This window comes from Amblyomma americanum, chromosome 6 (genome assembly GCF_052857255.1).
Source record: "Amblyomma americanum isolate KBUSLIRL-KWMA chromosome 6, ASM5285725v1, whole genome shotgun sequence".
Classification (NCBI taxonomy): Eukaryota; Metazoa; Arthropoda; class Arachnida; order Ixodida; family Ixodidae; genus Amblyomma; species Amblyomma americanum.
The window spans coordinates 70449082-70459732 of record NC_135502.1 but is presented as its reverse complement, the minus strand read 5'-3'; the positions used below and the strand labels follow the sequence as shown (position 1 = coordinate 70459732).

At 44.4% G+C, this 10651-nt stretch overlaps 1 protein-coding gene and 1 pseudogene across 2 annotated transcripts; one reads left to right on the top strand and one right to left on the bottom strand.

Moving 5' to 3' along the window:
- Positions 1–1283: 1283 nt before the first annotated feature.
- Positions 1284–3784, bottom strand: LOC144095321 (uncharacterized; annotated as a pseudogene). The gene is made up of 2 exons (XR_013306716.1): positions 3739–3784; positions 1284–3269 (listed from the first exon to the last, which is right to left on the bottom strand). The product of XR_013306716.1 is annotated as an uncharacterized LOC144095321 (transcript).
- Positions 3785–3963: 179 nt separating this feature from the next.
- Positions 3964–7371, top strand: LOC144093670 (uncharacterized). Its single transcript, XM_077627260.1, has 3 exons — positions 3964–4729; positions 5641–5737; positions 6557–7371. Exons 1-3 carry the CDS (start codon positions 4546–4548, stop codon positions 6600–6602), a joined length of 327 nt encoding a protein of 108 aa, XP_077483386.1. The 5' UTR covers positions 3964–4545; the 3' UTR covers positions 6603–7371.
- Positions 7372–10651: the final 3280 nt, after the last annotated feature.

Genomic DNA, 10651 nt, shown 5'->3' with positions numbered 1-10651 from the left:
ACGATGCCTACTGCGCATGCACAAGCGTGCTGAGACGGCAACCAAGTAGGGGGGAGCCGGCTTCAAAAAATATGACTTAACCACCTCTCCCGAGTTCTTTCCTTCCTCTATATGTGCGAAAAAACTGGCTGCTAAATTCTATGGAAACATTTTAGTAGCTTGAGAACTGAAACCCTTAATCGTTCCAAAAATAGTCATTTTTCCGTGACTGCGTCTTCTTTTTGATGCAGCTAAGGTGCAATATTGATGAATTTGCCGTTTTTAAGCAGACTGGAGCAGCAGAAAGTAAATGTTGATATCAGAATAGTGCTGATACATGCTGATGGTGCAAATGGAGCAGATGAAGAGTGAAAAATTGAGATCAGATGCAGGTGAACAGCAAAGTTTGATGAAATGGCGTGAAGGGGTCAAAATGGTCTTGGGAATGCACTTATATCAAAGCTGCATTTAAATGCAATCACTTCGAATGGTTGCTCAATTGTAAAAGATTTACATTACATCAGTTATAAACAGCTAGCCTAAAAATCTGTATATATATATATATATATATATATATATATATATATATATATATATATATATATATATATATATATATATATAGAAGAAGGTGTTCCACACTCTAAATTCCTCTCTACACATGCGCGCACGGATGGACGCACGCACACACACCCTGCATATAAAAAAATATTCACTCCCTAAAACTGTGATAGACAGTGGCTGAGGTGTTTTGCAGGTTGAACACGAGTTTTTAGGTTAATTTGGACTTTGGTGGTCATACATATGGTGGCGACATTAAAGAATACGAAAATGCTGTAGAATGTTACCTCAGATTAATGTTTCCCAAGGACGCAGGTGCCATGGCCATGTTTCGATGGAGGCGAACAGATAGGTGCATGCGTACTGTGTAATACTAGTGCATGTTTAAGAACCTCAGGTGGTCAAAATTATCCACAGCCCTCCCCTACAGTGTCCCTCATAGCCTGAACGAAATCCATGTACACTTTCAGGAGAAACCTAAGAAACCATAAGCTTGCCGTCCCGGGTAGCTCAACTGGTAGAGCGACTGCTCTGGTGAGGTGGTGGTCCCGGGTTCGAACCTCGGACCAGGAAGAATTTTTCTTTAACTATGAAGTTTCTGAGAAAGCTGTATAGCTTTCCTCTGTAGCCGTTTGGCTGCGTTCGGGTTGATGCCAATGAGTAATTACTGCCTTATTACAAATTTACTCCACCTTGGGGGATTCCCCAAAACATTTGACCAAACATAAGCAAAATGTTTTTGGCTAAAGGGTGTAGGAACTAGGAACAGGTGAAATAAATACACTTCCAACGCTCATGAAGACACATATGTTACTGACTGAAGAAAATGGCACAACTTCACGTTTCTTGGAGAATGAAATAACTTTATAGAGGTGCTTCATCTCAACTGTGTTATACTTCAATACCCTGGATTTCAGAGGCTGCACAACAGCTAATATTTGACCACTACTGACAATGCGCACAATTACAGCAAAACTGCCATCTGAGAGCTGTACCACAGAGTTATTTGTTTTTTTGTTCCTGGCATAGCCTTCGCCGGTAAATATACGGCCACATTGAAACAAACGAGGATACTCAATACTGTTGTCGGCCACAAGCTCCTTGTTTGTTGTGCTGCCTGAAGGGACATATGGCCTACCTCGACCAAAGAAGCGCAACCCCCCAGAGATGGATACACTTTTCTGTGTTGATACTGTGTCTAGTGAGGCACAGTACTGGATGGCACCTTGATGAGTAGTAATTTTAATGCACTTCTCAACTACTCCTTCAATCTGCAACACACGGCATACCTGGTGAGGAATGCCATTGGCAGCCTTCACAGCCTCCTTCAAGGTGCCATTTCCCGCCTCAAAAGGAAAGGTAGAGTGAGCCCACAATGGACCCCAGTGTCGCACACTCTTTCCAATATGAAGAAGTTGATGCATGTTATATGTCATGCACTCTTTTCCATAGAGGATTTGAGCATGGACACAGAAGTCCAAAAGAGACATGCCCAGTGCTGCAAGTACTGACTGCTCAAGATGCCCTCCAGCACAGGAACACTGTAGAAAAGCAGCCAGTTTTCGAACTCCTTCGCTTTCCACCACCTTCTCTCTTTCGTAGGTCTAGGTGTGCGTTTCACATCTCTGGGAGGTGCAATGATCATTAGGCGTTTGTCTATTGCAGCCTGAGAGCGACCCAAATAGAATGAAGAACCAGGCGATTCAAACCACAAGTCCAGAATCTGCCGCCCCATTCCCAACAGCACGCAGTGCATATAGTCTGGAACAAAGCTCCAGACTATATTAAACTGCTGCATGTTGATGAGTGGGGAGAAAGATTTGACACCATTGACAGGTCTGCCCTCGACTATTGCTGTTTCCATATCCGACACCATCTGCTCCTCACTCCTTTCGGCACTGTCTTTATCTTCAACTGGGTATTTCGTTGCTCGCCCAACCCTTTCGCCTTTCTGTAGACACCAGTTGCAGCCATGGTATCCATTAAACTGAGTTACGCCCTGCATGGGGGCTCTGGCCACAGAATCAACAGCACAGCAAATGCAGAAGGCCTTAAAGTTTTGTTTTCTGCCTTTATAGTTAAGGTCAAATCCTTCCTGCGATAATTTGTTCATGACCTCCACAAAGGCACCTTGAAAGATGCCCATGTGGGGTTTGTCTTTTCCAAACCAGAGACCTGCTAACACCAAATTTTTCATCCTTTTTGTCGGTGGCAGCTCATTAATCATGAGTTGGATAGGCCAAATCGATGTGCCACTCGACTTGAATACAGGACTGCCATCTGCATTCAGTGTGAAGCTGATTCTGTGGCCAGCTTGACTAGTAGCATCAACGAAGCTGCGATACATGCTGCCATCATAAATGTCAGACAAGGTATTATTCAACTTGAGCGGCTTTGTCAAATCAAGAAAGGTGGATTTTTCTAAACATTTGCGTAACTGTGATGGCAGATTTAAAAGGACAAAAAAAGGTGCATCTGCCATGGCAGATGTTCCACATGGCTGACCACATTCACAGCAGTGAAGGGATACCAAAAAATGCATTGACCATGTCAATAAGGCTGAGAAGTGCACTGAATGTCAGCCTCGAGTTAAGTGTCTACCTGAGGACCATTAAGAGCATGTCACCTTCTGTTACTGCCAATTTGGATGACACAATATCTCGGAAAAGACTGCCAAGTGCAGCATCATTTGAGCTCGGGCTTGTGCTCCCACTCTGGGCATGGTGTTCCTGCACACACAGAGAAGGTATCTTTTACTTATTTGAACATACCATGTCTCAGTGAGAGAGGCAGATGGGCATGTTTGTACAAGTATTTCTGCAACATAATGCAACACAAAAAAAGTGCATTTTTTTTATGAAAGTGGGGGCCCGAAGTAAACAGCTATCCAAAAACAGCATGAAAGAATGAAGCCCTCACTTTGCAATAGAATAACCAGTGTTCACAACAGAATAGCATTTCCATCAGCACAAGCAAAAATAGTAGCAGAACATTCGAAGTCACACATAAAAATTAAACAAATGCACGCACTTCATTTCGCAGCATTTAGGTGGGAAAGATAAGAAAGGCCTATCAGAGGAAAGGTTACAAAAAATGACAGGGCATGGCTTTTTCCAGATAAAGGCTTCAATAGTGAATCTTTGCCACATCATATGTGGAAATTCATGATGTCAAACCTATATCGCGTCCTATACTCACCAGGTTATCATCACGTCCATCGTCTGCATCCGGCTCGCTAACAGAACCGGAGTTCTGTACCGCTGAACTGAGTGCGCCTCCCGGCGTGGCGTGTTCACAGTCACTGGCAGCGAATGGCTGTTGGCAGCTTTCTTTGTCCGTTGTGCCTGCTCCTTCAATATTTTCTGGTGGCGATTGCAGCCTACTATTGTCTGCTGCAGAAAGTTCCTGTGTAACAATGTTTAAAGAATCAGTCAGCGGCGTTCGGAAGCACGAGTAGTGGCCACATGCGGTATATATACGTTCGTACTTACGCCTCGTTCTTGCGATTCCGGAGCAAAGACCACTGCTGCCGATGTTGCCTCGGCTACAGTGAACCTCGGCTATGACTACAGTTCAGTTTGGCTAGTTCGGCCGCATTCACAGAAAGGTCAATCCAGCAATCATAGGCTTTGAACCTCGAGTGATAAATTTGCGAGATAAAATAATTTTTTGTGCGATGCCTTGGCGCTTTGGTGCCAGTTGCATTGTCATTGCTACTGATTAAATGAGAGGTGTGTTGTAATACTATAATGTTGTGGTAACAAAGAAGAGGTTGAAAGTTTCCTGAAAAAAGTCGAGGGAGGGGTAAAATTTTGATAACTGCTGGCAAATCAGATTTAAAAAAAAGTGAGAGAAAGAAAAAGAGGGGACTTTTAGGCTAGGTGGCGCTGCCGCTAAAAAAAAAAAAAGAAATACGGTAGCCAACGACAACAACATTCATGGCGGGCAGTTGGTCACTGTAGCAGCCTCGTGAGCCTTAGCGGAAGTTTTTTGGCTGTCGGCACAATGGGCACGCATGCCTACGTTAGGTATGAAGACGATAAGCGCTGCGCCATCGTCCCTGTAGAATACGTAAAAAATTTTGATTTTAGGGCTGACGGGGACTACGCGTCTACATTTTATTTTGTAAAATGGATTGAGGAGGATGGCTCGTCGGACTATTATCAGGCCCGCATACTGCTGCTTGGAGGTAAGTTCGACCTGTTATTATTCTGTGCCTGCGGTAGCGACATTCTTAGCGCATTGCAGAGTAACTGATGGGCAGGTAAATTTACTGCAACACACTATTCTACGAAATTTGCTTGATCGCGCAACGTGAGTTGCAGATATCGCGGTATGAACGCATGAGTCTCTAAGAAGGTTGTTAGATCGGTCAATGTGAGTCGCATATATAGTTGTAAGAACGCATAAGACATAAATCATTAAAGCGTGGCTGGTGTGCATTTCACAGGACGCAGCTGTTAAGGCACTTGTTTCTGTGATGGCCGGCTACAAATTTGACAGTGAAAAGCTGCCCTATCAGTGGGAGAACACGTGTTTTGTGGAGAGTCGACCGCGTGGCCAACAAGTGGCCTATAAACTTACGATTAAGGCTACTGAAGAGCGGCTTTTGTTACAGCGGTAGCATTACTGCATATCTGTTAAGGCTGTAATCTGGTTGACAGAGTTAAGGACTTGGTAATGAGCGCATTTTTTTTGCTGGTTAAGGTAACGCGTGCTCCTTTATCATTCCTGTATCCACAATTTCATTTGGAATATTCAGACTAGATGCACTTTAAGAATAAAAAACGCACTTTTAAACATAACAGGCCACTGCTTCAGAACCGAAATTTACCGATTTATTTTATTTATTTGACATTGTGATGTCAGTGCATCACAAGAAGTGTAATTAATATGTGCTCTCTTTTTTATTTTTTGGAACTCTAGGTTTTAATCTTCAGCATAGAAATAAAATGTATGTGATGTGTCTGCTACTAATTGCCTCCATTTCCGCTCCGCTCTTGAAATACATTTTTCGGGATGCATTTTCACTTGCTACAGCGTCTAGAAGCCCCATGCATTTTTACTTGCAATTTATTGATCTGTGCGGCAATGTTTCAGACTCCGAAGAAGACCTGCAAACTAAAGTGAGGCAGCGTCGTGTTCGATTCTGGCGAATTGTAGATCCAGCTCGAGTGAGCAAGAGGAACGCGAGGTGGTATGTATGCTCCTCAATACACAGCAACTGCCGGGCTCTTGAGAGTCTGAAGCTGAGAAATCTCTGTGTTTTGTTTATTTATAGGAGCCTAAGAAGCAGAAAACTGCCAATAAAGAAAATCTTTTAAAGGTTTTGGAAAGCAAAAAGAAAAAGTTGCTGCGTCAAAATAGAAAAACAGAACAAAATCCTCTGTCAGCAGCATTGGCAGAGGTGAGCAGCCTCAGGAAACGCCTGCAAGAGCAAGACTCGGAAATAAAAAAACTCAGAGACCTGAATGAGAGACTTCAGGAGAAAGTGATAGGAAAAATGGATGAGCTCGGATCCATCGGCACCCCTTGAAATAGAGACTGCTGCAGTCTCAAATGCGGCCTCACATCTCCCCAGTCCAGAGGATATGGTATCCCTGAATGCTTCTTCGAAAGCCTGAAACAATTTGAATGTGGTTTCAACATAATTGGACAAGATTTACTGATGCAATTGTAACGTTTTAAACATTACTGCAGATAGCTGCATCTTATATCTTGAATGTGCTTTAATTTGTCCATGCTTTACATGCTCTTGCAGCCCTTGCTAAATAATATTTTGACACTGGTACATGAAATTTACCTGTGCAAACATTTTAAGTTTCTGCTCAGTATGCCCACCTAAGCAGATCCCTGGCATACTTTTTTTTTTATCAATGCATGATGATAAAAACAGTTATTGCACTCCTTTATAAATATAAGTTATAAATACTCCTTTTTACGCAGGTTGGAAGATACAGGCATGGCGAATGAGCATGTGTAGAACACACAAGATCTGTTCTTTTTATCTCTGCAGGTGGACATTGGACGTGGGATCCAAATATCCAACAGTGCTTGGGTAAGAATTCAGCAGCTGCCCAAAGACAGCATGTTTGTAAAAGAGCTGCTGCTGCTAGCGATCTGGGGTGTGGCAGCACTATGGAACCGTTCCCTTCAGGGTAATAACATAGCACTGCTTTTCACCATGGTTTTTGAATAGGTGAAGCTTTTACAAAGTTATTTATTTTTTCTCCGCTGCATTCTGTTACGCCCTTTTCCACAGGCAGACATTGCCCACAAACTTTTAAAGCTTTTGGCATGGTTTTAAATCCTATTCTTCCCAAAATAGATAAGGCGATGGAAATAAAATGTATGGAAATAAAATGTTAATTATGTGTAATAGCTTTTGCCTTCAGTTTTTTTTTCTTTCAGTGCAGTTGGTAATGGAAGTCTAGACATCAAAAGAATCAAATTCAGAATCAATACCAAATGTGGGAAGAAACCCATGGGGTACCCTGAGAGTGATATGTGCAGTGCACAACGTACTGAAACTTGCAGACAAGCTCACAACAGAAGATATGGAATGAACCTGTTTATAAAGGGCCTCAAATATGTTTTCATGTGAAGGGAAAAGGGTGCTATTTTGAGTTCTACAGCTTTTAGCCAAGCTGCAAGCAGCCCTGCATGCGACTGCTTAAATTTTGCTACCTGACGTGATGACACTTTTCTCTGCATTTATGTTAATCATTTTGCCTTCTTTTGTAGAGGAAGGATTGATCAGGAGGTAAAACAGAAGTAGCTAGCTTCCTTTCTTTATCAATATATGATAGGAAGCTAGCAAATGGGTGCACGAGATGGGACAAGAGACTACACACACTTGTGTAGCATAATTGTACCGTTGGTTGCCTTTTGGCTGTGCTGTGGTTGTGTTTTCTTGCATGCCACTTCTGTTTGGACATTACGTTAGCGTGTCCATTGAGCACAACTACTTCTCATCGAATTGCATTCTCCACTTCATGGTAAAAGCATCCAAAAAGGTCACTATCCTGCATATAGAGCGTGATACTGGGTACTGTTTATTCTTTGCAACACTTATGGCAATAAATTATACTTTGTGAGCACCATTTTTCAAGACAATATAAGGACAGCATTGTGGCACCACTTAATTTAAGAGGCAGTTGGAAAAGATAGAATGAGTGCTCGTGTTCATGGGAGGTGTGAATGTAAGGTTATATACAAAGGATAAGCGGCAAGCACGAGCGTATTGGAAATATGCAACCACATATTCCGTTTGCATCATAGTTTGGAAGTCTACTAAAAACAGTACAGGCAAGAATGGAAGCTTGCATTGATAAACTTAGCGAATGTCCTCTGATTTCTTTTTGTAAATAATCTACTGTTCCTCTCTATGTCACCAGAATGCTACAGCGAGCGGCTTCAAAAGAACGGTGTCCCTGCACACATGCTCAACGTGGCTGTGAAGCAGCTAAACCGCTTTGTTGTCGAAAAGCTGGGCGACATTGAAAAGCTGGCCAAGAGGTACTTATAATTTAATTTTTGAATAATTTTTGAATTTTCCTGTTTGTTTGCACGATGGTACTAGTATGCATTTCGCGGAGTCCATGTAGCTTTTTACTGCCTGGACAGTGATTATGGATGAAGTGGCAGGATTTATAACCTGCCTAGCTCTGTAAAGTAAAATTTTCATTGATATTTATGAGAGGATACACACTCATTTTAACTTCAGTACCAAATTTTTGTTCACTTTTTCTTTAATGCGATACAGCGCGAATAAAGACGGGGACGAAGCGAGACAAGACACCACAGTGCTGTGGTGTCTTGTCTCGCTTCAACCCCGTCTTTATTCGCGCTGTATCGCATTATGGAAAAATACCAACTAGCCCGATCTGCCACTCTTGCACTTTTTCTTGTCCTAATATGGCTTGGGTGGTTTCATTTTGCAGGCAGGAGCAAAAAGAAGCTAGAGGCGATGGAGCAGAAGAAATGTGAATGGAAAGGGGATGAAGTGTTTTTTTTTTGCTTTGCATCTCATGAACAAGATTTGTTTAAATGAATTCTTGTGTTGTGTCCATTTATTTTAGGATCTGTTGGATTCAGCTATTCAGGCCAAGTGGAGAATTGATTCAGTGTGCAAGATAAAATCTAATATATTGAACCCACTGGTCACAGTCTGTGCAACTAATTCTGCATTTGGTCTTGATCCCAATGGGCCTGACATCGTTATCCAGTTGGTCTGGCCCACTGTACCGTTTGTACCCAATGGGTATGACCTGATAAATCCAATTGGTCTGTCCCATAAACCATTGTACACAATGGGCCTGGCCTTTTGTATCCAAATGGTTGGTCCTGCTGAACCCATTGTATCTAATGGGTATGACCTGTTGGATCCAACTGGTTGCTCCTGCTGGACCCATTGTATCTAATGGGCATGACCTGTTGGAACCAACTGGTTGCTCCTGCTGAACCCATTGTATACAATAGGTGTGACCTGTTGGATCCAACTGGTTGCTGTATACAATAGGTGTGACCTGTTGGATCCAACTGGTTGCTCCTGCTGAACCCATTGTATACAAATGGTGTGACCTGTTGGATCCAATTGGGAGTCCAAAAACACCATTGGAAATTTCAAATGGTTCCATTTGAAAATTTCCAATTGGTTCCAATGGTTTTTTTTGACTGGGGCACATCGATGCTCCAGCTGAGATGAATTGTGACCAACTCGCCCAAGAAGACGTTCTTTTAAGCTGTTACTGTTTCAACCAACAACTTGATATTGACCAACGCTATCACATTTTTATGACGCTGGAGGCTGGCATCCATGCTGGCATGCCGGCCGGACCCGAGAAGGGCGCCCTGTTTACGTTATCATGACGCTTAATGCGTCATCATGGTGAACATCAAAACCACCAGACCATCCTCCTACTCACTCAGACATCCTCCTACTCCTACTCACTCCTACTCACTCAGGTCCTACTCACTCCTACTCACCCTACTACTCAGACATACTCCTACTCACTCCTACTCACTCGCTCCTACTCACATGCCCTTTGCGACCTGTAAGTCTAATATGGGCATTAAAGTTCGCTCAAAATAAAATAAACCCATTGGTCAGAGGGGGGGAGCTTCGAACAATTAAGTACACCCTTTTGGGGAAGTAGCACGCGACATCATTTCACAGAACTCCTCACCCAATCTATAGCGTCTTGCGATATACTGCCACGTCTCCTGACCAATGTCCGGGTTCTTGCTCCGCCGGGAAATTGGAGCGAAGGAGCGAGGCAGGGAAATTGGAGATAAAAGGAGCGAGGCCCATGCACGAGCCGTTTCTGGGCGTCCATGTTCAAATCGGTTCAAACACGCCGGCGGCCGCATTTCCCCTTCGGCTGCATACGCTCTTTTTTATAGCGAGACTTTCGTGTCACTGTTTCGTGCTGGTTTTCAGAGAGGCAAACCCACGCGCCTGGAGCGTAGCGGTCTGTAGCCCCGCTCCCGGAAGGAGGCCCCCATCCCCCTGGAGGATCGTCGTCCCGGCGCCGGGCTTTTGGCCGGTCGCCCGGGAATCCCGGCCGCCCAGCCTACCCCGGAGCTTGGTGGAGGTGCTGACCGTGGCCCCTTACCCTCTACGCGCTGCCCATCTGCTGATCCAGGTCCCAGGCCCGGCTCAAGCATGGTTTCTACCGGTCCCGCTGGCGGACCGACTTTCCGTGCGCCTCCCCCGAAGGCGCACTGCTTCAACTTCTCGTTAACGACCGAGGCCTCGGCCGACGACGTAGTCGACGGCATCGAAGCTGTTGTCGGCCCGAAGGGGCTGGAGTCGCTCCAGCACCAGGGCGGTTACAAGTTCTGCGTCGCCGTAGTATCTGCTGCGGCGGCTCACAAGCTTCTCGCAGCGGGTGCCTTCCTTGTGAACGGCACCTCAGTCCCGGTCTCCTGCGTGGGTCCTGCGGTCGTGAACGTCACGGTGTTCAGGCTGCCGCTCTGGCGCATGTCGACAACGGTCAGCGGCTGGTCCGGATGGAAATGCAGAAGCCCGTACCCAACTTCATCTCTCTCCTAGGGCACCGCGCCATGTGCGATTATAGAGGCGTCCGCAAAGTTTGTTCTGGCTGTG